The sequence below is a fragment of the Triturus cristatus genome, chromosome 5_1 (assembly GCF_964204655.1).
Source record: "Triturus cristatus chromosome 5_1, aTriCri1.1, whole genome shotgun sequence".
Lineage (NCBI taxonomy): Eukaryota > Metazoa > Chordata > Amphibia > Caudata > Salamandridae > Triturus > Triturus cristatus.
The window spans coordinates 262590163-262609974 of record NC_140587.1 but is presented as its reverse complement, the minus strand read 5'-3'; the positions used below and the strand labels follow the sequence as shown (position 1 = coordinate 262609974).

At 47.1% G+C, this 19812-nt stretch overlaps 1 protein-coding gene across 3 annotated transcripts in view; it reads right to left on the bottom strand.

Annotated features, from left to right (window-relative positions):
• Positions 1 to 19812, bottom strand: part of OC90 (otoconin 90) — an 875163-nt gene that overhangs the window by 455894 nt on the left and 399457 nt on the right. For all 3 annotated transcript variants that reach the window (XM_085604908.1, XM_085604909.1, XM_085604910.1), the window contains 2 exons: positions 15198 to 15257; positions 6940 to 7114 (listed from right to left, as the gene is read on the bottom strand). In XM_085604908.1, the coding sequence (XP_085461034.1) occupies positions 6940 to 7114; positions 15198 to 15257 (235 nt within the window). The remainder of the gene's footprint in view (positions 1 to 6939; positions 7115 to 15197; positions 15258 to 19812) is intronic.

Here is a 19812-nt window from a genome sequence, read left to right as displayed (position 1 = left end):
ACAGTGGAGTCGCACGAGACAGACGGCCCGTCCATCCCGTAGCAGCGGTGGCACAACGCCAGGCGCGCACTGCATTTTTCGTAGGACCGGTCAATTTAGTACTTCCCTTCGTAGAATAAAGCGCCCTATTGAAATCTCTGCCCGGCAACAGTAGCTTATCCATCTCGTACGCGGGGTTCACCGCCGGGCCGTATGTCCCATGATTCACCGCCACCAACTGGGACGCCCAATAATATCGTCTAATATCAGGGAGAGCTATGCCACCGTCGTACCACGGTAGGGTCAATTTAGCGAGAGCAATGCGCGGTCTCCCATCCCACACTAACTGCCTCTGTAAGCTCTCTACCTCACTAAAATATCTGGCGGGCACCACATCCAGCGTATTCTGCAATGCATACAGAAAGCGTGGAAGAGACATCATTTTGAATAAGGCTGCCCGGCCAAGCGGCGATAGCGGCAGCTTACGCCAACGAGCTACATCGGCCCGCAGCCGCTGGAGCGGGGGCAACAGATTCAGAGCATAACGGGCCGCCGGATCGAGGGATACGTGGATACCTAGATATTTGAATCCAGAATGTGAAATCTGAATTGGACAGCCACGCGGGAGAAGAGGGGGGTCGCCAACCAGCACATAGACACAGGATTTCACCCAATTAATGACAAGCCCTGAATTGCGACCAAAGGAGTTCAATACATCAAATAAGACTATCAACGATTTCCGCGGAGAGGTGAGATAGAGCAAAATATCATCTGCGTAAAGTGACACGCGATCCTCAAACGTCGGTGTCCACCGAATACCCGTCATGGAGGGTTCCCACTGGAGCAACGCCGCCAGGGGCTCCAATGCAAGAGCAAAAAGAAGCGGGGACAGGGGGCAACCCTGCCGCGTGCCCCTGCCAAGCAAAAAGGGGGCAGAAACTCTACCATTCACCACCACCTGCGCCAGTGGTTCCACGTATAACAACTTCACCCATCCAATGAATCCAGGTCCAAAACCAAACCTAGCCAGCGCCGCCCAGAGATACGACCATTCCAGCGTGTCAAACGCCATCGTGGCATCCAGGGACGCCAAAATGGCATGCTCCCGAATAAAGTCAACTCTCGCGAGGACTCCATGGAGGCGCCGCAGGTTCAGCGCGGTGTTGCGGTGCGGAATAAAACCAGACTGGTCCGGGTGCACCAGGTCACCGATGACTTTAATCAGACGATTAGCGAGCACTTTAGCGAGAATCTTGGGTTCAGCGTTTAGGAGGGAGATGGGCCTATAAGACGCACAGCAATCACGCGGTTTGCCCTCTTTATGGAGCACCACAATGGTCGCTAGACGTTAATCACGCGGTAGGGCACCGGCCTCTCGGGATGCAATAAACATCTCGCGGAGATGAGGTGCCAACCCATCTGGACGAAGCTTGTAGAGCTCGATCGGAAGGCCGTTGGGGCCGAGAGCCTTTCCTGAACGGACCGAGCGAATCGCCGATGCTATCTCATCGTTTGTAAGCGCCGCGTCCAGCAGTTCTTTATCATCGACCGAAAGGCACGGCAATGCAATATCTCGCAGCAATTGACGAGAGTCGTCTTCTGGCCTCTCCGAAACCGGAGAGTAGACATCCCGCAAATGGTCCGCAAAGCAGCTCACAATCTCCCCCGGATCCGTAACACTCACACCATCAGCACGCACAATCACCGGGACCATACGACTCGCTCGCTCTCTCTTCTCCAGCCATGCAATCAACCTTCCAGCCTTGTCACCAACATCATACAAGCGCCCCTGTTGCTCCCTACTAGCGAGCTTGGCAGCATCCGTAACCACGCCCTGTAATCCGCTTGTTTCAGGCAAAGGGCATGGAGTTTGTCCCATGTGACCCCTCGCCCGAGATCTTCTTCCAAGTCAGTTATGTCCGACTCCAGTCGTACCACCTCCTCAGTTTTACGCCTCTTAGTATGGGAGATCAAGGATAGGGCCTGCCCACGGATGACCACCTTGAAAGCCTCCCACAACGTTACGGCCGATGAGACTGAACCCTGATTTTCCTCAAAATAACGGTCCAGAGACTTAACCAAAAGGGCACGAGTCGTGGGGTCATGCAAATACCAGGGATTAATCGGGGCCACCCTCCCCTCTACCCCCATGGCCACATCTAAGTGGAGCAGGACCGGGGAATGATCAGAGAGGCCACGGGCCAGATGTCTGACCTCCCCGATCATTTGGGCTTGGGCGGCCGGCATCAGCACATAGTCCAATCTAGATAAGGAGCCGTGGACGCCAGAGTGGAATGTAAATTGGGCGAGCCCCGGATGCATTGATCTCCAACAGTCCACAAGCCCCATAGTGTCGATAAAGCCACCCAGCCAGGAGTGCGCCCCGGGGAGGTCTCTGGGAGGGTGCCGATCCTCTCTACCCGACACCACAGAATTGAACTCACCACCCACCAGCAAGAGGCCCTCCGGGAGCCCAAGCAGCAACCCTCCCAAGTCCGCAAAGGTAGTGGTTTGCAACCCCGGGGGGACATAAACTGAAACCAAACACAAAGTCCGTCCTTCCCACGTAGCGCCCCAGGTCGTCGTGTATCACCTCATCAATTTCCAGCGGGAGAGAGGATCAAACCAAAATGCCCACCCCTCTGGAGCCGGTAGTAAAACCAGAGTGGGCCACCAAAGGGTAGCCCTTTCTATTCATAGCATGGCATGAGTGTCCCACCAAATGCATCTCCTGCAACAGAACCACATCAGGAGAGAGACGTTTCAGATACTGTAGCACCACCCCTCGCTTCAATAGGTCCCCCAAACCATTGACATTCCATGTTAAAATGCGCAACCCCCTACCCCCCATTTCCACAGCAATGGACACCCCACCCACGTTGAGAGCTAAAAACAGCACACTGATTGCCTGGTATAAAACGAACACCACACAAAAACAACACCCCTACCGCCACCCCCCCAACTCCCGCTACACACCCCCCCACCCTGCACCCCTGCACAGACCATTAAGCCACCCCAACTCGCAGTGTGCCTGTCGCCCCCCCATAAACCTACTCTACAGAAAGAAGGAAAAAAAAAAACCCCCGAGGAGGAAGAATCTCACCAGATACCCCGCGGCCTCCCAATGATGAAGGAAAGGTAATGCAGTCCTAGAAAAGAAAAACCCCCAGTACATCAAACCCAAGTCGGGGGTGAACACAAGATTGTCAAGGAACCACAAGTCATTCATTCACCCTTGCTCCGCTGATCCACCACCCTCATCCGCAGCTCGTTCCTCCCTGCCGTGCCGACGGTGCAAAGTGTCAAGCCAGTCCTCAACCGCCTCGGGCCGGTCGAAAAAATGAGTCCGTTCTTCCAGTTCAATACGTAGCTTGGACGGGAAAAGCATAGAGTACTTCAAGCCCATGTCCCTCAGCCGCCGCTTGACAGTCATAAAGCCCATTCGCTGTTTCTGCACCGATTGTGTAAAGTCAGGATAGAAACTGATATCCGCATTGTCATACTTTGTCGGGCCATGCACACGGGAGGCCTGCAGGATTGCGTCACGGTCCCGAAAGTTGAATATCCTGGCAATGATAGGTCGCGGTGGGGCCCCAGGCCTCGGCTGGCCCCCCGGAACTCTGTGTGCCCGCTCCACCGTAAAGAAGTTGCTGAGGCCTTTCGGCGCTAGTTTGGTCAGGACCAGATCTTCCACGAAGAGATCGACCGGCCCATCCTCCGACCTCTCCGGCACACCGATGATGCGTACATTATTCCGCCGGGCCCTGCTTTCAAAATCCTCCAGTCTCTTAGCAGAGAGGTCGCTGAGGGCCCGCAAACTACGGATCTCCGTCTGCAGTTCAGAGACATCCGTCTTGAGGCCTGATGACGTGAGATCGAGCGATTTGACCTTCTCACTAGTTTTTGACAGATCTGCCTTAAGTAAGTTGATATCGATCAACACGGTGTCGAGCTTGTGGGCCAGCAAGTCGCATTGCTGGCCGACCGAGGCCTTCATGGCGTCGATGGCACCCATGACATCTTGTAGTGACAATTCCGTCGAGGGTGACGGGCCCTCCTTGGCTGCATCTGAAAGCCCATTCGATCCGGGAGATCCCTTCTGCTGGGCGTAGCGGTCCATATTGTTAGCTTGCACGTAGCTACCCCTCCGGGGAGCTCTAGACTTGTGCTTGTCACCGTCCAGCCGGGTCGTCATCACTCAGCAGGGAGAGCAGATCTAGTATACCTGTGAGGTGCAGCAATCACCCTGGGGAGTCCACCTGACTGATGGACAGCCCCCTTTATCAATGCCACTCGACCGCTACAGATCGGTCCCAACGCAGAGCGACTGCGAGCGCCCGCCATCAGACTCGTAGAGGAAAGTCAAAAACGAAAGTGAAACCAGGGGGGGGACGCGCCCGCCCAAGACCCCAGAGCCGTTGTTGTTCGATTGGAGCTCGGGGACAGTGCCAACCCGAGTCCGGGGTGGCGCCACGGAGCAGGCCTCTTTCTGGAGTACAGGATAAGTCGAGTTCCCAAAGTCCGATTTAAGTTCCGAAAACGGGAATCACCTCCGCTTCGGTTCACCAGGAATATTCCTTCAGATTAACAGGATTACAGCCAGGATAGACGTGGGAGGCCGCGAGGGTCCCGGGAGCCCTGTGCCTACACGTCCATCTTGGTTGCGCGCTAGGCTCCACCTCCCAATAGCCCATTTTTAAACGGGATTTAGAAGGTATATAACAATTTCAAAGTTATAAATGTTAGTAAAGTTTAATTTCAGAATAAAGCTCTGTTCCATGGGGCTGAACTTCAACACATCAACTAATATGCTTTTTGTTCCAGACACATGCGAAGAAGGGCAGTTCTTGATTAAAGTGAAGATTTCATGATCAGTAATTAAAAATCTCTAAAGGTTACAGGAAGGATTCAAATATAATACCAAATCATCAAATATCCAAACATTCTAGAGATATAATATGTCATAAAAAATAATTTATTATTCCACTAATCTTCTCTTTTTACAATACATTTTAATTAATTCAAATACAACAATCTATGCACTAAGCAAGATTTTGACTTATTTAACAAAATCATATATCCATTGATTGATAGCATCTGTACGAACAGACACCCAAAGCAGCCTTCAAGTTTCTTAATGGCAGCCAAGACAGTTTCAATATTATCAGCCAGTGTCGAGGGCAGCAGCCAACAAATGTTTTGTAGGAGACCCTGCTTCTTCAGGGCCGTCACTCACAAGGAAAAGCTCCTTTATTTTTGTTCCTCCAAAGAGATTTGACAAAAACTAATCTTCTTCAGCACTAAAACGCTGTCCTATTTCATTTCATAGATAAATCATTCTTAGTATTCTATCATATAGAAGGGCAATATGATGCTGCTTAGCAGAATCAGAGAATGTCAACAAGATCATTATAGTTTCTTAAGATGTTGTTGAAGCTAGTTCCTATCTTTGGTTTGTGAGGAATGATGGGAAGTAGCAGTGGTTCTCACACTATATAGTGCCTTGCTTTAGTTCTCCACTTCAGCCTTACTGTGATGCCTTAGTGTCATGTTTGGCATGGTCGGCATTGTGATTGGAATGCCAATGGACTATACATACAGTTTTGAGCACTAGGGTGACTTTGGGTCAGCACCAGGTCTTTTCTAACTTTGTGACTGAGCTCCAGTCATGGGTATAGCCGGAAGCATCGGGCTTGTATTTTGCATATATTATGCAGATAGCTATGTGGGTGCCAGTGAGAGTTCAAGAGTTGAATTGAATGTGTCAAGGATGGTTTCATTGTCATCTAAGTGATTGATATGGAAGGCAGTTAGGCAATCCTGTCATGCAATGGGGACAATAATGAAGAATTGGATTGTGATAGTGGGAGATGTGGGTTCCTCTTTCGTATGGAGGTTTGGGAGTGATTTCTTGAAAGGGTAAATCAAAGTTATCTGTCTAGGCGTAAGTGCAAAGGGAGTATGTGGCATATAGTGAAAGATCATGACTGTGGGTATGTGCTCTCATGTGTAGGGATGGTAGAGTGAGGTTATCCCATTTAAATGTTTCTTATGGTTTGGGTGTTTTAAGCATCAAGGAGGCTAAAATAACTTGAGAGGATATTGTGTGTGAAAGAGATGTAGACCGAGAAGATGAAGAGAACATTTCTATGAAGTTTGTCAATTCCAGGGTTTGATAGATCATTTGGAATGCTGCATGTAGTTAGGAGAAGTGGGATATTTATTCTGAGAGGCTTCTCAAAGTGCATCATAAAGTGACAGTGAGAGTGCGTTTGTGGATGATGGAAAGGCCACCGTCATTTTCATACGGGGCAGGTTGAATTAGGATGATGTAACCTCTTAGGATGAGCTCATCAAAGATTGATGATAATGTGATTGAAAGCCAAGCGATGAAGAAACTATCTCATGCTGCTGGTTAGAAAATCTGTTATGCTGGCATAGTGTGTCTGTGCAGGGTGTGAGATGGTGAGCATAAAAGAAAAAGATAGATTGGTTGCAAAGTGAATTTCAGTTTGTGAGTTGTGAGTGGACATATGTATTAAATAGGTAGGTGTGTGCTTGCAGGGATTATTGGTAACCTGTGCATGATGTATAATAATGGAATTGGGAGTGTTGAGGTGTATGTATGCACACGCAATAGTGTCTTTCAGGAGGCAATTGTAGTCTAGTGCAGTTGCATCAGATGAGCAAATATCTGAACAATGGGCATATTTGTGCTACAGAGCAAATATTCTACCAAATATTTCAGAAGCGCTAACTGAGATACAATTTTGTCAGAGGAGAGACATAATGACAAATACTTTTGCACATTTCATGAACGTGAACGTTAAGGAGTATAAAATCCCCACTGTACTCTGGATCAATCTACATTGTGAAACAAGTTATTTATTAGACAATGATCCAATAAAAGCCAAAATAAAATATGAAAGCAAACAGGCATGGATGCAATGGAAAGCTTACCTGTCGGTGGCATCTATAGGAAGTCCCTCCATTTCAAATCTGCAAGTGCAGCCGTAGTCATCCAGATCTTTTGGACAAAGTCCTGTTACACATTTTAATTTATTCACAAAATTAAGCAGAGCAGGAAAATTGGTAAATACTGACTGTAGCCACGTGAAGTGTGTTCCCAAGCAATCTAAGAGAAAGACATAACACAATTTATTATAAAGGTTTGGTAATACGAGAGATGTTCATGCTTATAAGAGTAGTTAACAATTATTGTTTTAATTTAATCAAAGATTAACACATTATCTACAGATAATAAAAGAGAATAAGTCTTGCTATTTTGGTTAATGAGATTACACTGTCAACTACTTAGGGCCTGATTACGAATTTTGGCGGTGTGGGAGCGGGCAGTCTGCCACCCCCACACCCCCGCACTGCACAGACTTACCGCCGCCTGCCCACCAGATTACGACTTAAAGTGGTCTGGCAGGCAGGCGGCGTGGCGGTCCCGTGGAAGTGCCTCTTTCAAAGGTGGCGGTGCCTTTGGAAGAGACACTGGAATGGGGCTGCAGAATAATTTTCCTGCATGGCATGCACTTGAATGTCCATGCTGTTAAGGAAATTGTGTGCATGCACAGAGGGGGGCACATGTTATGCCCCCCTGTGTGCATCCACATGTGGAGGGGGTACTGGGAGACCTGTAGGGTCCCTTTTGCTTCCTCTCTGCCAAGGTATACATGGAGGAGGTACCTCCATGACACCTCCAGTGGAGAGGAAACTCATTACATGCGCCGCCAAGTATATTGCAGCATCAGACCGCCTCAACACCGACAGGAAAAACGCAGTTTCCAGGCAGTCCAACTCATAATGGGGCTGTCGGACCACCAGTGCAGCAGTGGCTGGACTGCCAATGCTGGGCCCTTGCAAGGCTGTCGGTCCTCGGACCACCAGGACTCGTAATCAGGGCCTTAATCTCCAGACCTATCTTTGAAATAAATCAAGAGAAGCTTAATGATGTTCTTATTATCGTGGCCATAAACATGAGTTTGTTAAGTTGCTGTAGTGATCACTGAAAATGAAGAAGCATAGTGAAGATAAAAAATAGAGGTTAGAGAGTGGTTAGAGAAAGAATTTTATTGAAAAACTGGTAGCACCTACTACTAACCAGCACCTACCAAAAGGTCTTCACTATTTTTGATTTGAAGAAAGATGTTGTTGCAGGAATTATATGGAATAACATTTGTTGGGATGCAAAAGTCCCTCACATAGTGATAGACTGGTAACCCTGCCCTGAGTGCCCAAGCTGCAAAGATATTTGGAACCCTGGTGATGAGTTTGTTGTCATCCGCGAACACGGATTGTGTGTGCCATGACGTACACCTCCCTCAGGGATTGTGGTCTCAGTGTACATGAAGGGTAAACCAAAGCTCTACCCTCATGATGGTGAAAGGCTATGTCATTACCAGGAGTTCAGTAGTGCGAGCAGTATACATGTAGTTATCTGTAGGAGTAAACAGGTCTTTTTACCTGTCACTGGAGTGAGGCCTACAGGCCCATTCATGTAATCTTCTGCTGCTGCAGGCCTAACACAAATTTGGACTACATCAAGTTAGTAAGTACCGCTGTTCGGTGTATGTGTGGTTGTACGTGTGTGCTGGGTGTATGTGTGCCTATAAGTGATATATCAATGGAAAAATTCTGGGATCCATTTTGGGCCATCCAGGTCTAACCGGAGCAAACTCCAAAAGGAAGCAGACATCCCAAAAAACTTCAAAGACTAATGGCCTGATTACAAATTTGGTGGATGGAATACTGCATCACAAATGTGACAGATATCCTGTCCGCCGTATTAGAGGTTCCATAGTATATAATAGAATTGTAATTGGGTGGACGGGACATCCGTCACGTTTGTGACGGAGTAAACATGTCCGCCAAACTTGTAATCAGATCCTAAGATCCTAGATCACATTTGGTTTCTGAAAATGGAATATACGAGGGGGACCTTGAGGCCCCACAAAATTGTCAACTGTCAAGCAGCTGTACCGAATTTGGGAGGTAGAGAAGCTCTGTAAGAATTGTACCTGTGACTAGGGCTAGGGACTAAGGATTGCCACTCTCCCAGCTGGGTGTGGGGACATCCCCCAGGGAAGTCCAACACCAGTTACCTTACAGCCTAGAGCACAAACACCTGGCTGCTTGGCAAGAACAATCTGTCCTGTGAAGAAGAGGAGAACGCTTGTGGGAAGCGAGAACCATTGAGGAATCCTGGCAAGTGGATACCTGTTGCAAGGTGTGAAAAAGGGGCTGGTGCACCAATTGGCCTATCACCCGTGTGCAGATTCAAGTCGGTGATCTTGGATGCCAGAAGGGTTTGCTATGAAGTTAGCCATTGCTCCACCTGTGTGCAGCCTAAAGTAATCAACCCTGTATACCAGAGGGGGCAGCTGTGAAGATTGCATCACTGCTGTGCCGATCGGTTCTTTGCATGTGTGCGTAGTAAAGTTGATGAACCTGTATGCAAGAGGGGGCCACCGTGAAGAGTGTGTTACTACCGTGCTGGTCAGGCCATCACACGTGTGAAGAGTGCAGTTGGCCACCCCATATGCCAGAGGGAGCCGCAGTGAGGATTCCATTACTGCTGTGCCAAACGGGCCATCGCCTGTGTTCTAAGTAAAGTCAACTGCAATGAAGAGCAAGGTTACCTGGTTTCATTGATGGAGAGAAGAAGGGACACCATCTTGAACGGTGAGCGCTCGAGCTCCAACTAAAGCATTGGAACCTGAGCAATCATGACCCTACCTCTTAGAACGATCAGAGGAAGTGCCATGGGTGAACAGCTACTGCCCCTATAAAGCCAATAGTTCTTCTCACCACTATCAGCAGTTGCAGACCTCCATGATGTCTGAGGAACAAATGCTCCTAGGACTATGGTAGCACAATCGCTAGAGGAGTGGGAAAGACTAATTACAGGGCAGAAGGACCATGGGGAACTTGTTCTTCAGAAAGTGTACATGGCCCAGTTGTCCAGGGCACATAGGAGATCGGGCCCCAGGACATCAGGAAGAAAAGGCCTCAGCCCCCACGATAAGCCCAGTAGCTCCTGGTTGCCCCAAGAACCTCTGAAAAAGGTTCTGACACCATTGGAAGAAGAAAAGTATTTTGTTTCCTGGATGACGGAGTGAAGTCGATTTTGGGGACAGTACAAGAAGCAGTTATAGATCCATCTTTAAAACTATTAAAGCAGTACATTGCAATATTTTGTGAGGAAATCAAATCATCAAAAGTTACATGGGCTAACCTTGGTAGAATTGACAAAGTATTACAAACTCCTAGTAGCTTGCATGTACGGCAAAGGCCTACTTTGTGCAAAGATTATCAATAATTGGCTCATAAATTGTGAATGGCTTTGTTGGAAATGGCCCTTTCTGCAGGCTCTCCCCGGACGTGTTGCCTTCCTCCTCCCCTTTTTGCTGAGTTTGTTTTGTTGACTTTAAGATTATGGGCTCTTTACCAATGCTAACCAGTGTTAAAGTGCATATGCTCTGTACTTTAAACATTGCAACATTGGCTTATCCACAATTGGCATATGTGATTTACTTTTAAATCACTAGTAAAGTGCACTATATGTTCCCAGGGCCTGTAAATTAAACGCTACTAATAGGCCTGCAGTACTGATTGTGCCACCCACTCAGTATCCCTTTAAACATGGCTCAGGACCGCCATTGCAGAGCCTGTGTGTGCAATGTTAAACTGCTATTTAGACCTGACAAGTTAACCTATTTGCCAGGCCCAAACTTTCCCTTTTATTACAATACGTCACCCCTAAGGGAAGCCCTAGTCAGCCCTATGGGCAGGGTGCAATGTATTTAAAAGGTAGGACATGTACTTTTGAGTATTACATCTCCTGGAAGTGAAAAACTGCTAAATTTGTTTTCACTGCTACAAGGACTATCTCTCATATAGGTTAACATTGGGATTGCCTTTAACACATTTTGAGTGTTGTTGGAAATGGCCTTTATTGCAGGGTTATCCCCAAACATTTTACTTATTCCTCCTATTTTTTCCTGACCTGTTGCTGTTGGTTTTAGGACTCTGGGCACTTTACCACTGCTAACCAGTGCTAAAGTGCATATGCTCTCTGTGTAAATTGTTAACGTGATTGGTTATCCATCATTGTATGTAACATGTCCTGATAGTGAAATACTGCCAATTTCCTTTTTCACTATTGAAAGGCTGTCTTGCCCATAGGACAGAATGGGAAATGCTTTGTAACATATTACAAGCATATCTTCCCATAGGGATAAGATAGAAAAATTGAGTTTTGTACCCCTGAACTCAGAATTTAATAACACATCTTTTAGTGAAGATGGTTTTTAAATTGTGTGTTTGAAAATACCACTTTTGGAAAGTGGCTATTTTTTGTTCAACCTTCCTGTGTGCCCCTGCTTGGTTCTGGATAGACTGTCTGGCTTTGGAAGTGACAGGGGCTGGGGAGGTACCGTGGCTCCAGGAGTCTGGGTGAGTCAGCACTAGGCTGGATAGGCCTGATCTGCATATGGAGTGGTGGGAGGAGTAGCACCTGTACCTGAATAGGGCTGTGTCTGCCTTCCGCAATGCTGGCTCCGCCCCCCTGTGGTGTGTCTGGGACCCTGGCCCTCACCAACGAAGGATGATGTTGTGCACTGGCAGAGTGCCCCCAGAACTGATTTGAACTGGGCTCAGAGCCCCTTACACAAAGGGATCAAAGACCTTTTGGGGTATAATTATTAGACCTAAAACCCCTGAACTTTAGACTATTGCTGGAATCAAGAGGAACCTTTGCTGAGGTGAAGAGCTGAAGAAACTGAGGAGAAGTACTGGCCTTGCTGTGTGTCTGGGGTTGGCCTGCAGTAGCTGTTTCTGTCAAAGAAAGAAGAAGGACTTTGCTGTGTGCTGTTTCCCCTGCTTGAAGAAGGACTTTGCTGTGTGCTGTGTCCCTGGCTTAACCCCTTGTGTGCGCACGACGGCTCCCGGCCGTCGTGCATTATGGTGGGCATGTGCGCACGACGGCCGGGAGCCGTCGTAATCGCGCACGCGTTTATTTCTCCCGCACAGCGGGAGAAATAAACCCGCACACAAGGGGTTAAAGAAAGCCTCCAAGGGCTTGAAGAAGAGCTTGCCTCCTATTTTGAAGTACCAGGAACAAAAGGACTTCACCCCCAGCTCCCCTGAACTTCCTTGCTGGGAGTTCTGACCTGCCAGGAGGTGCCTGTAACTGTGTTAGGCCTCTGGAGGTTGTTTTTGCTGTTGGGAGCTGGAAGAAACTCAGTAGAAGGAAGAAAAACTGTTTCCGACGCCTCTGACTCCACCAATGTGTTGCCGCGACCTGCATTGAGGCCTAGGGAGCCACTCGTGAAGTGAACGATGCAGCGCCCTACCTGCTCCACAGCTCCGACGCCATATGATGCCCGCCGATGCCAGCAGTGATCGGTCTTGCCAGCGCTCGCATCGACTCCGTCTTCACCAGCGCCTGCATCTTGTTATCGGGGCTCCGATAACTGCAGAGAGTGACTCGAGAAACTTGCGGATGTCGCATCATCACTGGAGCCGACATCGACCATCTTCGACGCCGTGCATCATCACCAACATTGTTTTTAAGGTACTGTTTGTTTGGGGGTCTGTGTGACTCCGCGCCCGACACCACAATCTTCGTGGGCAGCGCCGTACTTTGGATTTCGTACTGTCCTGACGTCGTGATAGCCCCAGTTGGTGCTATTTGATTTCTACAAGCTTATTTTTGCAACATCCTTTTTAAAGACATTTTACTGAGTATCTGTATGTTGATTTTTTGTCGTTTTGGTCTTGTCGAGTTTAGATAAAAGTACTTTAATTTTCTAAACTGGTGTGGTGTCCATTTGTAGTGTTTCACTGTGTTACTGTGAGTGTTGGTACAAATACTTTACACATTGCCTTTGGGATAAGCCTGTCTGCTCGTGCCAAGCTACCAAGGGGGTGAGCAGGGGTTATCTAGAGTGTGTATCTCCCTTGACTAGAAGCAAGAGTCCCTATTTGGACAAAGGTACCTATCTCTGCCAACTAGAGACCCCCATTTCTAACAAGTGTAATTTCCAATTGGGAGAAGAAAGAAAGTTGGAGTTTGATGTCTCTGGACTCACAATTTAAAATCACAACTTATAGTGAAGTTGGATTTTAAATTTTAAGCCTGCAAATGCTACTTTTAGAAAGTTAAATAGGTAATAGTGCCTACAGGGGATTTGTTTCACACCACAATATGTTTTGACAATCTATCTCTTATTTATATTGTCTCACCATGACAACATAGATCAATTGGAATCGGAAAAAGAAGAGTGACAACCGGATATTGGAATATATTTCATCAGATAAATTGATACATGCACTGCTACAATTGATTTGTGTTGTCATGGTGAAACAGCATAAACAAGAGATAGATAGTCAAAACATTTTTCGTGTAAAATAAATACTTGTAAGCACTATTACCTGTTTAACTTTAATTACACAAGCCCATTGGGTTGCCCATATCTGTGAATACTTTTAGAAAGTTGGTATTTTCTTTCTTGAACCATTCTGTGCCTCTGCCTGTCTCTGAATACATATCTGGGTTGAGTGACAGGTGGGCGTTGTGCATTCCTTCTAGACAGTCACATAAAGGGAGAAAATATGAGACATTTGTATACTGAGGTAAATAGGGAGGGAGGAGCTAACACTTGCACCTGAATACGGCTGTGCCCACACAAAGAGCTGAGTCTGGAGCCAGGGCAGGAAAGGCCTCTTTGATGTCTCCCTCACTTCAAAAGCACATTTGGGTCTAGGTATTGGACCCCTGACACCACCAAATCAGAACACTCCTGGAACCAAGGGCATTCTGCCTTGAAGAAGAGCTGCTGTGTTGTAGGAGGGACTGCCACTCTGCTAACTGCATTGATGTGTTGGCTTCTGTCTGCTGATTGCTGCGCTACAGGAGTGAATGGCACTTGCCATCTGCTCTGCTGTGTTGGCCTTCTGACTGCTGCCTCTTGCCTGGGAGTGAAAGGGACTGGACCTGCTCTCTACAACCTTGAACCCAAGATTCTCCAAGGGCTTGTTGGATTACCTTCTGTTTTCTGAAGCATCAGGGACTCAAAAGACTTCTCGAAACTCTGCTGGTGCTGCTGGACTCTGCTATCTGTGAGTCCTACCCTTGCCTGAGGTGCCCCCTCCAGTCAACGCTGATGCAGTGCTGATTTGACAACACTACAGTCCGGACTACAAGGTTTGGTGGCTACACAGTGCCGATCCTTCGACACCGTCTGCGAGGATGACGACGATGCAGTGCCGAACCTTCAACATCATCTGCAAGGCTTGTATCAAATGGAGCGACTGTGTGGAATATTCCTACCATCGTGTTCTTGATGTCAACGCTTTTCTCCATACAAGGTACTTTTTCAGTGGGCCCTGCTCTCCATCACGGTCGGCCCAATCTTTGGATTTGTACTCGTCCCTCGCAACCTTAAGTTACTTTTTGACAGCTGGTGACTTCTAAGTACTGTTTTTGCATTTCATCTTTAAACATTCATATCTCAAGTTCTACTGTTTGGATTTTTTTATTTGGTTTACTGAGATAAATAGTCACTATTTTTTTAATTGGTGTGGAGTCTTTTGGTAATGTTGTCACTTTGATACTGTAATTTAAGTGTGCACAAATACTTTGCACATTGCCTCCTAAGTTCAGTCTGACTGCTCTGTGCCAAACTATCAGAGGGTGAGCACAGGTTAATTTAGGTTGTGTACCTGACTTTACCTTTATTATGGAGACATAGATATCATAAGTGGTGTAAGCCTGTATGTCTTTAGAGGTTATTGGTTAGAATGCTCAGAAAGGCAGAGGTGAGTTTTTTATGTAGCGCCTCCATAACATGAGAGCATGTCCTTTTTGTTTTAAGGACATTAGTGCTGAAAGCCTTGACAATGGATGAGGAAAAGGAAATATAATTGGAGCCTCATAATAGGAAGTTCTGAACAATTATTTTCCATCACGTTTTTTGTAAAAAGGCATTGCCTTTGGCGTGAATGAGGTCTTGCGATGTAGTTACATTACCACCCTTGAATAGCCCTTATAAAAAGTGTTTCATGTTAATGGGTCCATCGTATGGTCTAGATAGAATTTACATTGCGTTACAGGCTAGAGGTTGGTAGTTGAAAACAGATGAACACTCTTCTGGATTGGCTTACAAAACACACTCATACATTCCCAAGTTAAAATATGTTATACTTACCAAAAAATAATGTTACACTTTCCAAATTTTTGAAAACTCCATTGAAGAATGTAATATTTTCTAGAAATAAAAAATATATAATTGAATGATAAAACAATAAGGGCCGTTTCAAGAATGTAGCATTATAAGCCATAAACAAATAATAGAGTGTGACGTATGATAAAAACATCCCGAAATATGTTTAATAATGGACTCAATTAAGCTCTATTTTTGGTGGTGCTCATCACGGTTTTTGATTGAAGTTTACTTTACAGTGATTCTATTGTAGCTAGATAAAACGGTTTCTATTAGGTAGAAATTAGTTGCTAAACAATCCTCAATGTGACATGAGCTGATTTTATTCTTCAGACTAAGGTCCTAATTGCGACATTGGTGGTCCTCCAGTGGTGCACCCACGCACCATACGCTATAGGACCGCCAAACCCATAAAGCGCCCACCCGCCGGATTACAATTGTAATCTATGGCGGGTGGGCGTTGCATTGGCATCCTGATGACGGTGGTCTGTTAGGCTTATGGGAGAGCCTAACATGCAGACCGCCACCGTGAGAGCACCGACTGCATGTTCCTGCACAGTGTAGCATGCATGCCACCCCGTACAGGAACTGGGGGTGCAAATCCAGGAGGGGCAAATGTTGTTGCCCAGCATGCACCCCCAGGCCCAGGAGCAACTGTTGGTTGCCTTTCCGCTACCCTCTTCATGGCAGGCTCACCACCATGAAAAAGGCAGTGAAAGGGCAACTCTGAATGTGCTCGGCAGTGCTGCAGCGGACTGACAGCATATCCCTGCTCCTGACCTCTGCAGTAACTCTGCGGGATCTTGGATCCCTGGCGGACACAGCAGTCCTGTGGTGGTCCGACCGCCGCACTTGTAATACTGGGGGTGGGGCTGTAGTGTGGTGGTGGGTGGACTGCCACTGTGAGTATGGTGGTACAATGGCTAAAAGGCCAACAGCCTGCAGTTCCTCAAGATCCCAGTGATTGATGTCTTGCTTGATTTCAGCCCATTTCATGTCTCGTGAATCATAAATTGCGATTTCATTCCTAACTTTACACACTTAAGTGTGGACACATTTTGTAAATCACAAAACACGATTTTACACCTTAAAATGGATTTACTCACATGTAAAATTCCAACAAACCTGTCGGTATTTTAACAGCATCTAACAGCAGGTGTCCTTGACAAAGTCGGTGAACACTCATAAACATTGCACGTTTGCGAGTACTCAAAATTATTTTGCTGGCTGATTGCCACCCTCAGGGTTGCAGATTTTATCCTGTCAAAGGGAAAGGCTAAGTCTGCTTGCAGGAAGCGAGACGGAAGGGACAAATACCTGAACTGGAGGGGGTGTTTAAGCAGGGGTTTCTCAGCATTAAAACATATTTTCCTCATGAAGAAATGTTTTTTAAAAGCATATGTAAAAGCACTACATTTACAGAGTCGCTTCTCATCTCAGAAGGCACTACTGTTAGAGATAGTTGATTATTTTGTTTTATTCCATTTTATTTTATTTATATAGCGCACACCATAGATGTAGAAGTGCCAGGTAGAGAGCATAGCCATTACTTTACAGCTACAGGAAATACAGCAAAGATTATTCCTTCTGGACTTAGAGTAGGCGCAAGAAGTCTGTTCCCCCACAACAGTCCTTCACCTGCACCAACCAGTGCGAGGCAGAACACCCACTAGACATCAGAAAAGAATACTCAAAAGAAGAAAGGGTGGGGGTGGCCTGGTCACTGCAAATTGCGCTTTCCCCAACTACATAACCCCTTGCTGAATTCAGAATTGTTTCTACTTTTCACAAATGTATAGCCTTTGGGTGGTTCATCCATAGGTTTCAAACATGTTTCCACCACAGACTGCAATTATGCGGAAGCCATAAAAATAGGCAAAATCAACAACCAATTAGAAAAATGTATGTTTTACAACTCTGCCTGTTACTGAAAGCAGGGAAGATGCTGAACTTAGCTAATCAAACCTTTTTTTATTCATGCCATGTCTAGAAAGAAAACATACACTTTCTTGCACTGCACTTTGACCCATCTTTCCAAAGAAATATTTTGGCTCTTTTCTTGGTTCCCTCCAGCTGAATCCATAAACCTTGGATACCTTTAGAATCCCCAACATGTGGATAAAAAGGCCACACATTTGGCCTAGATACATTTTCTGAAAAGAAAAGTTATGAAGGGTTAACTACAAAGTGCCCAAACAATAAAAAAAGGCTCAGCTCTGGGACTCTTGGTTGAGCATCTAAGTAGTTATAGACACTCAGAACGTAACCACATACACCATGTTCAAGTAGAGAGGAAATATGGTGGCTGCCAATCCAGGCCATTAAGGAGAACCATAAGCATGGATGTCAATTGAACAAAATGTCAGGGGGATTAGAAGTGACATCCATCACACAGCCTTTGACCCCAATGACATCAGGAAGAACAACAACAATTTACAAAGGGAGCATTTGCACTTTGGCACTTAACAGCAGTGGAAAGTGCCCAAAGTATCTAGACCATCAAAACAAAGTCCAACACACAGCAAAAACACAGGAGGAAAAGGCAAAAACACAGGGGAAACCCACACCAATGATGCCAAGTCTAACACGTGTCCCTTCTAACTGAAATCTGGGGAGAACTACCCACCTCTTGGGAGTTCTCTTCACTAAGGTGAAAAAATCTGAACAGACCATCAGCATTGGCGTTTTCTGTACTAGGGCGATGTTCCACCGTGAAGTCCGTCCCCTGTAGTGAAATGGACCACCTCAACAACTTTGGGTTCTCACCCCTCACCTGCATCAACCTTCTGAGGGGCCTGTGGTCGGTCTGAACCCAGAAGTGATTCCCAAACAAGTAGGGCCTCAGCTTCTTCAGTGCCCAGACCACAGCAAAAGCCTCACACTCAATCGCACTCCACCTCTGTTCCCGTGGAAGTAGCTTCCTACTAATAAAAGCTACATGTTGGTCTCGGCCTCCTCATTTAGCTGTGAGAGCACAGCCCCCACACCATGTTCTGAAGCATCTGTCTGCACCACAAATTCCTGGGAGAAGTTGGGTGCCTTGAGCATGGGTGCTGTTTACATGGCAGATTTTAGGACATCAAAAGCTTTTTGGCAGGCGTCAGTCCAGTTCTCTGTCCTGGGCTGCTTCCTGGAAGTCAGCTCTGTCAAGCAGGCAACAATGGAGCCATAACCCTTGATGGATCTCCTGTAATACCCAGTGAGTCGCAAGAAGGCTCTCACCTCTGTCTGGGTCTTGGGGATTCACATGCCAGAATGGTATTAATCCTGGACTGTAGGGGCGCTAGCTTGCAGCTCCCTACCTGGTGTCACAAGTACACCACTGAACCCTGCCCGATCTGGCACTTGCTTGCCTGGGTCATGAGGCCTGCCCTCTGCAGAGCCTTCAGCACTTCCCAGAGGTGGTGCAGATGTTCCTCTTAAGTGGCACTGAACACTGCAATGTCATCCAGGTAGGTGGAACTGAAATCCTCCAGTCCAGTTAACACCTGGTTGGCCCACCTCTGAAAGGTGGCAGGGGCATTTTTCAACCCAAAGGGCATCACCCGGAATTGGTAGTGCGCCTCTGGCATTGCAAATGCTGACCTCTCCTTTGCCCCATCAGTTAAGGCAATCTGCCAGTACCCAGATGTTAAGTCAAATGTACTGAGGTACTTGGCAGCTCCCAACCGTTCGATGATCCCATCAGCTCTGGGGATGGGGTGTGCATCAGTCCTGGTGATCGAATTGAGCCCTCGGTAGTCCAGACAGAACCGGAATTCTGGCGTGGCACCAGGTGTGGCAGCCTTTGGGACCAAGAGCACTGGGCTGGCCCAAGGGCTGTTTGAGGGCTCAATCACCCATACTTACTAACATCTTGGAGACCTCCTCCATCCTTGACCCTGTCGGTCACCCTGTAAATGTTATGCTTCACAGGAGGACTGTCCCCAGTGTCAACATCATGGACACACCACTGAGTGACACCAGGGGTCAGGGAGAACAGAGCAGCAAACAGTCCCAACAGTTGGCGGCAGTCACTCTGCTGTTCAGGAGTCAGGGTGAGGGAGAGGGCTATACCGTCCACTGACCCATTATGTTCCTTAGCAGACAGGAGGTCAGGAAGAGGCTCAGTCTCCTCTTCAATTCCAGCATTTGTCGCTAGGAGCATGCCCACTTCAGACCTCTCCAAGTGGGGCTTAAGGCAGTTCACATGCAAGACCCACAAAGGATTCCTTGGAGACTGCAAGTCCACCAAGTAGGTGACTTTACTCTTGAGCTCCACCACCTCAAATGGAACAGTCCACTTATCTTGGAGCGCGCAAGGCTACACTGGGGCCATGACCCACACTTTTTGACCAGGCTGAAACTTGATCTGAGTGGCATTCTGATCATACCACCGTTTCATTTCTTCCTGGCTGGCTTCCAGATTCGCCCAAGTAAGTTGCCTGAAGCGTTTAGTCTGGTTCCTGAAGTACAGCATGTAACTATATACATCCTGGGGAGGTTTACTGAGAGCTTTTTCCCAGCCTTTTTTTACCAGACTTAGCGGTTACAGTATGCTCATACAGGAGCTCAAAGGGACTGAACCCTAAGGACTCCTGCGGTACCTCTATGTAAGCAA